This window comes from Saccoglossus kowalevskii, chromosome 10 (genome assembly GCF_978046115.1).
Source record: "Saccoglossus kowalevskii chromosome 10, keSacKowa6.1, whole genome shotgun sequence".
Lineage (NCBI taxonomy): Eukaryota > Metazoa > Hemichordata > Enteropneusta > Harrimaniidae > Saccoglossus > Saccoglossus kowalevskii.
The window spans coordinates 12,685,456-12,701,711 of record NC_140650.1 but is presented as its reverse complement, the minus strand read 5'-3'; the positions used below and the strand labels follow the sequence as shown (position 1 = coordinate 12,701,711).

The 16,256-nt window shown below is 37.2% G+C and overlaps 1 protein-coding gene across 1 annotated transcript; it reads right to left on the bottom strand.

The window, feature by feature from the left end:
- Window positions 1-311: 311 nt before the first annotated feature.
- Window positions 312-2,703, bottom strand: LOC100313735 (somatostatin receptor 1). The gene has a single exon (NM_001168187.1). It carries the CDS (start codon window positions 2,622-2,624, stop codon window positions 1,500-1,502), a length of 1,125 nt encoding a protein of 374 aa, NP_001161659.1. The 5' UTR covers window positions 2,625-2,703; the 3' UTR covers window positions 312-1,499.
- Between the last annotated feature and the right edge of the window lie 13,553 nt (window positions 2,704-16,256).

Below are 16,256 nucleotides of genomic sequence, written 5' to 3'. Positions count from 1 at the left end.
CTTGTTTGGACATCCTTCAAATGTCAACAACCACAAATGTACGCCGCGATTGCTCCTCAAATAAAAGGTTTTTCGTTTGTTGTCCACATTACTCGTGTACATGTCATCTGCGTTTATTATCATCACTCACTAGAATAACAGAGAAGGTCGATGCTTTGGAGAGCATTGAACACAACACTGTTAATGACTATATAGTACCTTGTCTCTTTCTGTCATATAAATGTAAGCAGCGCTTGAGCTACATAAAAATATACGATTCCCCGGTTGATGTATAAATTAATACAGATAAGTAATAATTACGCATGTAAACATAAACAAAAAATGGTGTTTGATTTATTTTAATATCTCATTTGAGAACGAGGATAACACGATGTACTAATCCGTTCATAACAGCTGACCTACTCGCTACATGTGTCACTACGTAACAGTTGTATTACATTGTTTGGTAAATACGACAATGAGTGATGTTGAATGGCTATGCGTGATTGTGTCATTGCGGATCATAACACAAAACAACACATTGATATGTGGAAACAGTATTATCATTCATATAAAATTGTTTCTCACCTAATTTTGATTCAAAACAGGAATTCGAAAAATAAATAAATATATAACAAATTTTTCGACGAATCAACAGCCGACCGACGATCTGTATTCGTTTCTTAGAGACACATAGAGTGAGTATAGAAAAAGGAATGTTAATTTCACTATAGACTGTGTTGAGTGTTTCAAGTGGATACAGACAGGTAGTGCCTGACTCCAAACTGAAATAAGAGTGTTGCGAGGCGCCGATACTTCATAGCCTGCGATTAAGAGAAACTAGAAAATGATACTTGAATGGGGAAAAATTTATTTCAAAATAACATTACCTTTGTACGTGCAGTACGCCGCCCGTATTGTACATATAATATAACAACCTGACTCGGTGCGTATACATCACATATAGCTCGTGACAAACAGCCACACTTGATTGCAAACACGAAAATAAAACATCCACACGTCTGTGTGACAAATACAAAACTGATGGATTTACATTACCGAATCAAGTAACTTAAGAAACAAGTTAAGAAAGAAGACGTATAGATGGACCAGATATTCCTAGAATGTATATTGTCGGCAAGTAGCAAACGGTTCATTAGCGTTCTCTTGTACATATAAATGGACACTGTATACGTACCATTACTACCAGTGTACTTACACATATACGCCCTGACCTATCATGTGTAACTGAATGATATATGGTAATTGTCGTTTTTCTACAACGTTAATCGAATCATGTATAAATCGAAGAATATGCACTTATCTAGAAAGCATGTTTCCGCATTAGACAGCAGAAACATAATTGAAAGCGGATTAATAGGAAAATCGGCATATTGTTGAGAACATTCCTTAATTGTTGACTGATATAATTTTTTTTTCTTCTGAAGAACAAGTTAATATACACATATTCACACGGGCGGGCTTATCAGTTGTTTGTCTATTTCGAATTGAACGTTAACTCAGAGATGCGAACAAGAGTTCAAATTTACTATCATAGTGGTGGTTGTTTTACCAGTTTCATCTATTTGGTAATGAGTTTTACATCCATGCTCATTGGTCAATCCACTGCGTGACGCCAGTCTTTTGGACATTCGTCTCTCCCTCGACGCCTCCGCGTACTTGACTCCGCAACATATTTTAGTCAAGTTCTGGCGGAAATCTTCCCGCACGCAAGTATAGACGAGTGGGTTGAGTGCGCTGTTCAAATATTGAAAGCAGAACCCCAGTGTCCACGCAAATTCGTATGCGGACGTTGGCGTGTAGTTAGGTGCGAGCAGCAATAATTGCGTGACCCAGAAGGGCAGCCAACATATGGTGAACAAAGCAACTGCTAAAATTACGATGAGACCTACTCTGCCGAGTTTTGATGAACCGTGTCCTACTCTGCCGGGCCGAGTACCTCGAGCTAGAAACGTTAGGATTTGTATATAACACAAACAAATAACTGCGAGAGGCACCGCGAAACCGATGATAAAAGAGCATATCATGTACGTATCACCATCAACGCCCCAACTAACATAGCAGAATGTGGTCGAACCATTTCCATACTCATCTGGAACCTCGATAGCAGTCATATATACCCACAATGGAAGAGTGAGCAAAAACGATGTAATCCATAGAATGCCACAAACTAATTTAGCAACAAACACGGTTCGATATTTAATAGACCAAATGGCATGTACCACAGCAAGGTAGCGATCTACGCTCATAGCAGTCAATAGGAAAATACCTGTATACATGTTCATGCCGTCTATACTGAATATGATCTTGCACATGACTTCTCCGAGGTACCACTGACGGTCTATCGCGTACGTGTACGCTAGGAATGGTATTCCAATCATGAAGAGCAGGTCGGCCGCCGTGAGATTAAGAATATATACATCAGGAGCGGTTTTCATGCCCGAGCACCGAAGTAACACATACAGCACTATACCATTGCCGGTAAGGCCACCGACGCATATGCAGATGAACAGCGCCGGGATTAGAACAGCCTTAAACCAGTCAGGTACGTATGGAGCCACCTCAACATGGGTAATGTTTCCTGAAATGTAGACGTAGTCTGGAAACACGGTTATGTTTTCCATTTTTAGTATTGGGTCTAAACGAGCGCTTTAAACGGCGCGATAACTTATCAGTCTAGGCAGCATGCATCGTGTATCTACGACTACAGTTACTGAGTTACTACCGCTGTGGCTGTTTTATATACATATCCCATTCCAGCGAGGTGCATATTACGCATGCGCGCCTGAAACAATCATCATAACGTGAATACATGATGAGTAATCTGCTAACAATGGATCGCCAATCACAACGCAAGACAAACACTCATAACTGTAAATCAGCTCTAACATCATGACGGCCCCATTCCACTTTCAAGCGCGATATAGGAAAGACAGCTGTTGGTAGCGGGAGTTGCTGCCATAACTTGCTACTAGTACGTCTTTGCGCGATACACCCACGAGTAAAATGGTTGGCTCTGCTTTTTATCACGTACGGTGATTCTGTGGAGAAAACACAAAACACAGTGGGTGAAGACTACGTACGTATTCGTCAAATAATACATCGGGCACGTAAGTGACACTTGAGACATATAATATTGCGGATAATTGATTTTAAAACACCATCGCATGCTAATAGATCTTGGGGAAACCATGGAAAACGAACGGCTTTCTGTTGACAGTTTGTTTTCTGGGTTGGTTGTTTGAAATAGGAATAGTGTTGAGAATACGACCTGATGTGGCGGATGCCATTAGGCGTTAAGTTTAAACACACATTAGAAACGTTACTTCATTATGGCGCACAGTGTAAATTGAGGACTAATATACAACATTGTTGCAAATACGCAAAAAAAAAATCGAATGTCTTTCACAATTTCCCACAAACTATGCCATTCCATATATTAAAGAAAAATGCATTAGGTAATAGCGTATGTAGCGAAAATACAGCGACAGAGCAAATTACTCGTGAATTGTACACATATGATTACATAAACGAACACTGAATTTAAGGAAATAATACATTCACCTAGACCGACATTGCATTTTGTAATGTACAACATGTAATACATTCTTTTGAAAATGCGCATATTAAATGTTAGCAATTCACGTCCAGTGTGGTCATTGACATTTCTGTCAACAACACGATACCTTCTGTTGGCAACAAAATATTAGAGTCATACGTACATTGATGATGGTTTAATTGATACAATAAAGAAATATGATTACTATGCTGTATGACAAGAGTGCTCGCGCGGGGTTGCAACAAGGATCAAACAGTCTTGTGTTTTATCACCAACCACAAAAATTCCGCTGTAACCTATATGGTTTCCATGGAAAGGACTTCATGGCCATATAAATAAAAAAGAAAATACTACCACTGTTTTGTCGTGAACTCTTGTATTTTGTACAATCACGTTTCAGCAATATGTATGATCGTAAATCCCGATCACGTCAAACGCGTTGTGGCTACCATGTTTGTTGATTCAGTCCCCGTTTGCGGGCAACTTGTTTCATTTACAAAATACGACTCTGAGACACTTTGGAGAGTACTATCTTCGTAGGTGTTAACGCCCCGGGCAAGTGTAAATGTTTAACTATGCCTGTGATCTCGGTTACTGCATCTACAGAATATGAGGCGTCGAACGGTTTTAATTAATCACATAACGCAGTTAGTAACCGTGTAGTAGGGAGTAGGTCATGACGGTCAAATGAAGAATTTAAAAAAAAAAATAGCTTTTTTCTCTCCAAATTCAGATTTTGACTATGTTAGTACGATCACGTTTCGTCGATCTCTACTCTACCATAAAACCCGATCATGACGCGACTAACAACGAATGGATGCGTGCAGTACGCACTAGATTTTTGTATTGATTCCACCTCCGTACATTTACAATTTCGCTAATTTACAAACTTGAAGTATGCCTATCGATTGAGGAAAGATAGTGTAAATGTCTTTATCAAGAGCAAGTACAAACTACGACATTGAGATTATATCTGGTATCCTTGGTCTAGAATGAATATGACTGGACGTTTCCAGAATTTAGATCACAACAAAAAACATAAGTAGACCTATTCGAATGCCTGAAATTTTGTCTTAATTTTAACCAATTACATATGCCAGTAGATACGCCGCTAGCACGATAGCCACCTTCTGTACCTTCTCGTGTTTCTTCAAACATTAGTATTTTCCTCGGCGCAGCCCGTTTTCCGCCCCACGGTGTTCTTGTCATACAAATCTGAACATCAAGAATGATGCAATTTAAGACTCCATTAACTGTGAATTACTTCGCACCACGCAAATCAAACGAGTGAGATCACAAACATGTTGTAGCAGGTTGTACCGACTGGCGGAACAAATAAGGAGTGAGATGGTCGGGCGATGCTATTAAACTTACACAATCGCCTCGTTTAATGACATCCACAGATCACTTTTTTAAAGACGGTACTATTCATTAGCGAGTTAGTCGTCAAACGTGTTTCGCTACGTAAGAGGCGTATAAAACAAGGATGACTCGATGAAGACATAACTGGAAAACAACGAATTTTACGAGGTCACCAATTTAATATCGAGTAATGGTAATAATGTAGGTACTCTCACGTATGTTTATTAAGTATTACCATTAGTGTGGATCGATATATGCTTCGGCAATTATGTCTTCTAAGTAACAAAGTGATATTGAAGATATGTAACGTGTATTTGCGAAGAGCCCCGGGAGATTAATGATTTAATATTGCCTCATGTCTCCCCTCTCATGTTGAAATACTAAACACAAAAAAATAACGACTAATTGTTGTTGTCTCGTTATTACAACAGTCGGGAAATAATAATACAATACTGTCGGTTGGCTATAGAGCGTGATATCCGAGTTAGAACGTTCGATTTATTGTCAGTCAGCTTTATATTCCCCAGGTCAGATATATGCATATTCTTCAGCCATTAATAATAAATAAGACTGAAATTTGTTTGTGGCGTCGAAGTAAAGATAGATGTTCAACATTAATTTCCACGAACTACGCCGCGCCAGCTTTTAATTAGAGAGATGTATCGTCTATTACATCTCGAAACTATAACACAGTTAATGGACGTATGAGACACACGAAGGCGTGCGATTTGAGTTTAAGGAAGATGCTGTGGATCATGTCCCTGCGGAAAACGCAAGAAATTGGTCTTCGTCACTATTCTTGCTTGTGGTTATATGTTGTTTTTACAGTTCTCTCATTTATACTCGTATCAGAAGCGTAATGCGCAGTGGTGTGCGCAGAAATAAAATATCTCGAGGTAATCCTATCTAGAGTCGAATACTATATCTGGTGTGATTTTCAAGAAACTTAATATATCTGTTTCACCTTGGTGATTGAAAATAAGTGTATAGACTTACAATTTAACAATTTTATATTTGCCGATGCGTGGATATACAAGAGGATAAAAACCCTCGCGCAGTACTGTTGAACTGTAAAACTCAACAATCATCAATAAAGTGTGTGGGACTACGGTCACGAAGCAAGGGCCAGTGTACCGTTACAGCACGGAGGCTGTAATTAATTATATGAAAACAATTGCTTCATACTACAATAAATCCTTATTCTTACTCACGTGCGATATATACAAGCGTAATTTGTTTGTTTGTTTGAACAAAAACTGGAGAGTGCTGCGACACAACTATTGACACACGCGATAACATGTAAGACTTTTTTTTTGCGCCAGAAAGAGTACGGAAATATATATAGCACTTGCTCGTTTATTGATTCCCGGGGGAGACTCAAAACGTCTTCAGTTCAAGGACTCCCATATGACGCTTTTTCGTATAAATATGACGTCGCTGTAATTGCGTTTCGTATAACAGCTCCTTTTTCTAGCAGACATGTTTGCTCAATCCTATGTGCGCGGAGACACTTGATAGATTGTTGCACTCTCGCTGATACAAAGAACAATAAATAACCAAACGATGAGTTAGTAAGTAACGCCATAAAACACTTACAGATATATATACGGATACAGATCTTGGATCGAAAACATGGTGCAATACGGGCATAACTTGACTTATTTTTGAAGGTCCAATCAAGAAACTTTGCACACTTTAGCTTTGCGCATTCTCCTATTGTTTGAAATAATAAAAAAAATCGCCATATTATTATTTTATGAGTGTATAGTTGTTTATCAAAAGATACGATTTGATTTACAATTAATATCAAGAATATACAGTATTTTGTTTGTGACGTAAATTATTCAATATTCACAGGAACCAGTGCTTGGGGCATTACAAATATGTGTTTGTTCTACGCCTGTGACTATTAACTGTTACGGTAAGACTATATAATTCTGACATGATTCACGGTGTACCAGGAACGGTTTATGTTCTACAATTGCTAACCATAAAAACCCGTATTTAATGGCCACCAATGCCCTAGGGTGATCGTACGCATTACCGCGAGTAAGCCACTGAGATTCGTAGAAACGGGGGCTCTACGCTGGCTAAATGAGTTCATTGGGTGATCAGTGTTCGACGCGTACGTGCAGATGTGTCAGCTGGTATACGCGTGCAATATGATATGATATCGAAGGACGGCATTTCTCATTATTAAGAGCACGACTGGCAAATATTCATTAGGCTATCGGTATTTTTAGAAACATTTGTAGCAGCCCTCAAAATACCTTCACCGGAACAAAAACAAAAGCCGTGGCAACAAATGATATACTGTTAGGAGTGGAACTACGTAATTACTGGTAATATATACATATACTGTAAAGGTATAAATATTAATAATTCTTGAACTTGATATATAAGTTTATAGATTCTGATAGGAGACTAGGTTTGTTGACTATGCGTAATTCCCCTAGATGCAACATTCGCTAAACCGGTTACTAACTTCTATTATCAGAAAGGGAAATTAAACATCAGTTGTCTATCCGTTTGACTCGACGTGACGTACGTCAAGGGTGTTATGAATCGCTGCGCTTATATCCAACAAAATCGTCTTGTTTTCATGCAGATATAACGACAAGCATATTTATCTTGCGTGGCGGCATACAACTGGTCCTTCGGCTGTCATGGTGCGAATCAAAAGTATCCCTAGGGTGTATAGACGGACAACAAGACATATTTCATATGTGCAGGGGGTTGTTATTCTATTTCCGGAGCTCTGATCTGTTGTTTTGTTGTGTCAGACAATGCTTCCTATTATTCACAGCTGTGGGAAATTCACAGTCTTTATAAAAAAACAAACAGAAAAAGCTTTAAATCGCTGAGGAAAATAATACGATTTCACAAGGCATATACAACTTTGCTAGTAATAAAAATGAGATTTGAATATCGATATTATATGTTCAACAACCCCACAAATCCAATCAGTCATTTTTCCGCTCAGTGCAGTACAATCCCCGGCGAGTTAGGTTACATTCTATGAATTATTATCATGAACAGCTGTGTTATAAGTTAGCTGAATAGTAGGTACGTACATAGAATATCATAAAATGTTTCCCGTGGGGGGGGGGGGTATTACAATCACTGTGTGATTCAATATACTTATACAAGGCAATAAAAAGATGCGTTATTAGTAGCGTTCACGTCCAGCCCCTTTCTAAGGCTTAGAGATCAAATACTTTGTCACGTAAATGTGCATGAACACTTAGCACGGGCTAAGAAATGTTAAGTACGGATTAAATCAGGCCCGTTTTAAAGACCCGGTCCGGATCATTAGCACGGACTAACGAAGTGTATGTGAACGATTAGCGCGGGATAAGCGCCCAAAACGCCATTGTGTTCAACGTTCACTTGGACATGCCGATCAACGAGAACACAAGTGGAGAGATTGTTCTAGAGAAAAAATGTTATTCTGTAATCTGTATTTTCTAAATAATATTCTTTGGTATTGTTTTATAACCGTAGTACTAACATGTTAGTTACTGTACTAGTAATTATAGTTACAATGACTGAAGATGTTTGTATATTCTTAACAAGTTTGGGCGTTCCTTAGTTCGTTCTAACCGCTGTATCCGCCCGTGTGTGACTGCTTGTGGGTCTATCCAATATGCAAACATATGAGATTAGCTTAAATCTTAGCTCGTAATTCGAGTAGCGTGAACACTACTATTGGGAGAAAATGAACATTTGAAATGAAATCGCATTGTATTTTTTGTCATGGAGCTAATTTCGCCACGGACCCAACTCATGAAATTGATTGCCACTGGAACAAGATATATAATATATTAAACAATTACACAATGATTGAATGTATTGATTTAAAAACAACAACAACCTTTGACTCTTCTTTTGCTTTAAGATGCCTTAAATGGATTCATCTGCTCGGATAATAATATTCAACATCTCGCATTGACTATATCATGTCAGCCTATGTTACATTCAAGAGTCTTAGTTTAACGTGGGTTATACGGTGACAAACAACATGAATAAAGCAAACCGCGTCAGGTACAATAACTTCATCGCCTATTTTTTGGAGGCGGTTGAGTATTCATGAGGGTGTTTTAAACTTTACCAATGATTTCTTTGAGAATAATGAAAACTGGTATGAACACCCTCAATAAGTTAAGTTTTGAATCTGTTTAAGATTCAATAATTCAGTGCTTTTTTATCTTGAATCTCTCTATCATTCTGTCTTTGAGTTCCCACAATGTTTTTTTAATGTAATTGCCTTTACGTTTTGGAGTTCAAGTAATACCGATGAGTGTTATTACTTGGGCGTTGATGACAGCTTATAAAAATAGGCCGCTCGAAAATAAGAAAAGTGAAAAACAAACGTTAGTGTACCATCGCCATTGCGGGCCTTTATTTACGCTGCTCAATCGCCACTCTACTCGAAATGGATGACGGATAATTTGTTTCATATTTTCTATTTCTATAAAGTGCAACATTGTCGCTCATATGAGTGACTAGCGAATAGTACGGAACTACTGTGTATGCACGTCTATAATAGAAAAGAACACACATATATATTGTATATACATCTTTGGCATTGGTATCCCCATAGAACTGGATCAAATGACCAACTCTATATGCCATTCCTTCCACACCATGTTTCTTGGCTTGGAATGTTGAATCGTTTTTTTTTCTCTCAATAAAAAAAAAATAAAAATTTTAACAACCTTCATTGAAGTACTAAAAACAACAAACAGAACAATTACAATGCGAAATACTGTGTTTCAGATCAAGTGCTGTATCCGAATAATCATATACTGAAATACGACAAGACAAATGTAACACCCAAAATATTTTTACTCGGACGCTATCGTTTATTCTGCTACACGGGCAGGTAACTACTATCACGTTTTTTGCAAATATCGAAGATATCACAGGAGAGAATTACGTAGTTAACCGTGCAAATTGACTGAAGTATTAAATATTGCTCCCAGGCATAGTGCAATTGATACGAACGAAATGTTGAGAATAGTATTTCTTACTTATGAGATGTTAATCCGGAATATGAAGGAAAATTATAATTTGCAATTTGCATAATTACACAGCAACAAATGATGTGCGAATTCACTGAATGAAATTAAAGAAATATATATATATATATATTTATATATTGATATATATTTCTTTGTATAATATGAGTATGAGGATAAGCCAACGAAGACTGTGAGTGGTACCCATAACCGGAATGTTCTCGCTCATGAGAATGAAACGATAATCATTGCGACTGGAAACCACTTCCTGTCAATCTAACCAGTATCAGGGACAATGTAGCAGGGCACGTGATTGTAAACAGAACAATTGTAAATTGAACATTCTGTGAATTCAAGCTTTTCAATTGTTACGTTGAATTAGGTATTTGCTGACCTGGAATGTGTTCACGTTCGCCATCTCGCGCTTGTCATGAATGCACTGACTCAACCAACGGCATTCCAGTCACGTAGAGAGTTCCCGATCGTTGCTGCATAATCTCTACCCTCACCATTTCTGTAATATCTTCCTATGTTATTGCGTTTTGTGGTTTATTAATGACATATCACTTGCGGCAGCACGATAGGCATTGAAATTATTTTGATGTTTCGCTACGTGCTAATGATCAGATACTCGAGCAACACATTCTGTCACGATGCTAATCGTTAGCCTCGAGCATCGCCGTATTTTAAACTAATGATTAGTTCTTAATTATATTACATCACAAAAACGAAAACAAAACAGAAACATTAAAGGTCACAACGTGTGAAAATTAAATGTGCTATGAATTTGTGTGCGCTTTGAGAGTGACACGCAGGGTAGGTCATCGTTGAGGGAACCTCTCTTGAGACATGAATCAGGTGTTGCAAGTACGTTTCTACTTTGATCCTTGGTCTTATGTTACATCTTAAAATATTCAGTTGTCGATACAACCAGAGTCTGTTGACGACGTGCACTTATCATTTTATTTCGCCTTTCTTTAGCTTGCCCTTCTTTTTGCGCACACATCGTACATTATTGCATTGTTGATTGAGGCTGCAAGCATATTCTCACGCACGAACAATTATCTGGGCCCTGTAAACTTACACACATTGAATCCCGCAAATTGCTCTTTACTAACACCATGTCCTGTGAGTCTATTGTAACATAAGTCAACTTTGCTAGGCGCATGTTACGATCGGTTTACCACACTTCAGTTATTATATATATCTAAATTTGGAAGATATGCATTGGAGCATGACTATATTACCTTATAAAGTTGAATTTGACGCTCACATCGTAAAATGAGCAATGAAATTTAAGCGTTTGGTGAAATAAAAAAATCTCTTGCGGCGGTTCAGGTGTGAAGATACGACGACTGTCGATTTATAGATGACTTGCAAACACTACGGTCTACTAAGAAGCGTTGCGACTTCCGCTCGGCGATGAAGATAAAACCCATTAGGCTGGTGTGTGAGCAGCTCGGTGTCCTTGGTAAGGCTCTGAACCCATCAGTGTTGATGTATGCGGTCGTAAGATGCCCCTTTATTCAATTTGCCACCTCGAGGGCACAGTAAGCGGGAAATTTAGCTAAAACGCAGGCATTTGCAGAAGTAATAACACTGTCGACGAATCGAAAGACCAAACCCATACCGCTGTCAGCATGATAAGAAAATTAACGGGAGGAAGCGGCGCCATTGATGATGCGGTTGGCGCAAAATACGTATAGTTTTTCGATTCAGCGCACCTCCATCACCGCACTGTATCGTATTACAAGTCATTAACGCGAGCTCGCGGAACAGAATACCGCTGTGATTTGAGAAAGGACGTAGGCCACATAAAATACAATTTATTAAAGAAATAACGAAGACCAGGACACAGAGGCAGGTGTACCAAAGGAAGACGCGGCTTAAATTACAGTGAAATATTAGGTTTTTCATCGAGGAAACCCAACGATTGTTGACACAGCATGGGGGTATTGAAATGACAAGGTTACCGCATGCTATCTTGAGATGAAAACCAAACAAACAAATTTCAGATGTTTTCAGAACACCGGGGAAAGATTCCTACTATTTCATTTCATTTCATTTCATCTAAATGTTGACGAGCTTATTAAATATTGCAAAACTGTGTGGGTAATCTTGAATTCTCTCTTCTCGAACCTTATTTGTAGATATACTAACATTAATCCGTGTACGCATCGAACACAGTCAATATTCCTATCATTACTATGAAAAGCCTGCCTAACCAATACACATGTAGTTTCTTGAAATATACAAAGATGTTTTCAAATCATAAATACAAAGGGCATCGCATATGCATAATTAATATTAAATGGAGGAATGCTATATTATTTTATACTTCGGTGAAAAAAATATTAAAACAATATATATCGCGTGGTCTTGGTAAGTATAGTGGAGCTACAAGTACAGATTTTGTTCTGAAAGTAACACGACGCAAAAGAAAATGACATATTCCCGTTTATTTTGAGGGCGGGGCATTTTAAACGGGCGTATAAAAGCGAAACTTTAAAGTAGACACGACACATTTCGTGTAATCCACGCTGTTCTGCTACCATTCTTCACGCCGTTATGCTCATTAGACTTACAGTTAAGTAGGTTTGGACTTCCGCAGAGCGGTTCCTGCTTTTTCAGACAATTAGATGAAGCACTTTATTGGCCCGAGTCGCTTGTCAGCTCATATTTCGGCAAATAAAGATCAATTTGAATTCTCTTTCCACGCGCCCTAGTGTAGACATGCGTTTATATAATCACCAGGAATAAAACTATCCCATAAAATGCGTAATAAATTGGAAGGAAGGAAGCGACGCTGAATGGAATTATTATACAAACAGCTGGCACGTGTGCTTGACATCCTAGCGACGGGTTCTCTTCAGGTCAGTACGATTGGGCGTCGCCGTGGAAAAGAAATGACAGTATTGTTTAATTCTAATGGGGAATCCATTCTAATGGTTTGAATAGTGGTATCTACTCTCGTATGCACCTCAGAGTACCACGGGTTTCCATGCAAACAATGTGCTCATTTGGTATGTAGGCTCAATTCATTTCTATTAAGGATTATTGATTATCGAGGTATACCATTCGTAGGTTGTTGATATTGTTCAAAAAGCTTATATATATGACAAATATTAGGATTTATTTCGTAGATTAGATAGAATTTTCACGTCTAATAATAAGCAAAAAAAATACTACTAAATCCACGATACTTCCCAATTCCTTCGGGAAAATACTGTGGTTGCTGTAAAACACATTGAAATCAATGTTGTATATATACATTCTCACAATGTTGGCAATAAAACAAATCATCAAACATTCTTGTCGCGATAAAATTTTCATCTCGTTCATTTAAAGTCAATTAATTACTATTATTATTAAGAAATCGACAATTGACACGATAAATCGTGACTTTCATTTAATTGGTTGTGAAATTATAGAATAAAAAATACACACACACACAATACTAAACCCTACATATGTCATCAATAACAATAGCACAAATGAAATATATGATCTAATGTTCAACATTCACAGTTTAAACATGTACTGCTATGTAAAATATGACCCTCGAATGTATAAAATGCTGGTATAAATCTTGGTACATTTTTTTTCAAAATTCATCACCCGGCTACCAGCAGAAATAAATAAATAAATAAATTAATTAATGATTAATTTATACAAAATCGTGGTTATTGATTAATTGTAATATATAAATAACTACCAATAAACATTATTTTCTAACCCATTTTCATATAGTATACCCTGGGGTTTTGTTATTATTTTTGACCAAGAGAAGTAATTTTGTAATCAGACATAACATCGCTTATTAACAATCTCCCATGTTTTTTGGGGAAAACTAATATATACATAGTATGTCTTATTTTAAATGTCATCTACATTACACGGAGATAATGATTCAATATATTTGGGGTGGATTCCTTGAATTTGTTTCACTTTATTAAAATACCCCTTGGTATTTGATCCACTTCCGATATCTTTAAACATTTCCAGGGCACTGAAGCTATATTGGGTCATGCTTGCTCCTGCACGTACACATGTATCGATAAATTACCAGCTGTGTTTATCATAACACGTTATGCATTCAAGTCCCGGATTTGTACGTAACGGAACCCTCTGCTCGACATCTCCACTTTATTCGCATCCAGTAAAACTCGCATCTTCAGAGAATGGTTCCAACAATACATTTATGGTGCTCACAAATTACAATGGGGAACACTATCGCACTCATTTTTTAGGTATATTTTCAAATTTTTGAGAAACTATCATTCAAATTCTATAAAACCAAGGGGTTTCACTGAATAATAAAATACGATTATATGCTGTTTTAGTGGTATGATAATTAAGAGCACAGTTTGACAATTTAATGAGTACTGCTCTAACTAAACAACACTACTAGAACTCAAGCAAAATGATATATAACAGCTTTATTTGAAATTATCACTTTTGAGTTTAAAATTAAATTTTAAATTCTAAAGGACGTCGATAAGAAGTAGATGAATATCATACTTAAAAAATAATGATGCGCACTCGAAACTCAAAAAAAAAAAAATGAAGTAAGAAAAAAAAAATACGAATTATCACTGAAAATTGTACATGTATGTGAATCATACACCATACTGTTCTATTCACCAAATTTCCAGGAGAGAACAACCTATCTGTACTAACGTATATGACCTCCTATTGTACGGTGGCTTGTTGCCATCCCCAATAACATCCATAATCGCGATAAGACATCTATGCCACCCGCAGAATTACGGCGCCATTTCGAATATTATATATTAGTCTGCGTATTCACATTAGTGCTCTCGCTGTTTTGTACTTGTAATTACGTCACGCAATTAATGATTATTTGCAATATTACGGGCTTGGTAAAATTTCTTCTTTTTTGCCGTTGCCTTTATATATTATTATTGAAGTAGATGTGTCTACAAAATTTCGTCTCCCGTTATGCAGTTTTTTTATGAACCTTAATTTTTTAGTCTACCCCTGCTAACCCAAGCATAACGGGTGGTTCAATCTTAACCGATAGATTATACATGGTTGGAGGGTATATAATATCTGAACCTACGCGAGTATATAATAAATTATTGCATGCTCAATACAACTTTCCTCGTTTCTTCCACCCATCAACATGTAAAATAAAGCTTTCAACCAACCCCATTGCAATAACTCTACGTTATTTACTGCTAACTTGTGTATTTATTTCAAACATTAATTTTTCACTCTGACAGTTTAGAATAATTTAACAGATAAATTAAATCAGAACATGATATTACGCATGGTCATGATCAGCAATTCATACCCCCCCCCCATTCCAATAAACATGTATTGCCTTTATTGCTACATCGATGCAGTCTCTTGAAGAGTATTTGTTCCGGCAAAGTTGGATTTATTTGCTTACAGCAAATTATCATGTACATAAAAATTTAATAATGAAGTGAATAAGAAGGACATGTTTGTTCGTTGCCAGCAGATAAAACAGTCAGTTATTAATCAGCTGTTTGTTTTTTTTAAATAAAAACCTGATCGCGTTTGATTCATAAACTCCGTGCGTGTATTGTGTTCATCCTCGGCGCCATAGAGTCCGTTTTTTTCAGATATCCAGCAGCAGCCACTTGTACACGATAAACACCCAAATATTGTGGTAATCATATGTGTGTCTTCGTAAACATAAAGCAATTGATGCGATGTCATTGTATATATATAAATTCAATGTCAAGGTCACGGATATGTAAAGTATTTCAGAGAACCCGTCAACAACCTTTCAACGAAGGTATGCGAGGTACATTAATAAATCACTTTACCGTGCAAAAAGTGAACATTGACCTTGCTTTTGATCGTTGAAAGTCGATTAATCATAATTATATTTCGTCGCGTTTTTCACTTTAAACCGTTTTCATCTGAAGAGTCGGAGATGACGATGCGTGCATTCAGCTTAAAAGTGTTTATAATCTTCGTTACACGGGAATGCCCAAGCATTTATATTACATATATATCATTAAAAGCATTAACCTACTTAGTGAATATAAATACGTCAACTGAAGCGTTCGTTGAATGTGTCGGTTTATGATCATTAAGATTTAACTAAATGCCACAACGGGCAATGTACAGATGTTTACCGAACAATCACGTATTATTTGATTCATGGAAGCTTTTCAATTACTTCGTAGACTGACCGGAATATTGTGCATCCATATGTTAGTTTCTCGCAACCTACTTAAAAATCTGCAACACATAAAGCATCACATAAGCATGCACCAACACAATATGATTCCAACAACGTGACGATATAGTTAGAC

What these genes read in the sequence shown, in the direction of transcription:
- LOC100313735 (NM_001168187.1), bottom strand. Translation starts at nt 2,624, where the DNA reads ATGGAAAACATAACCGTGTTTCCAGACTACGTCTACATTTCAGGAAAC.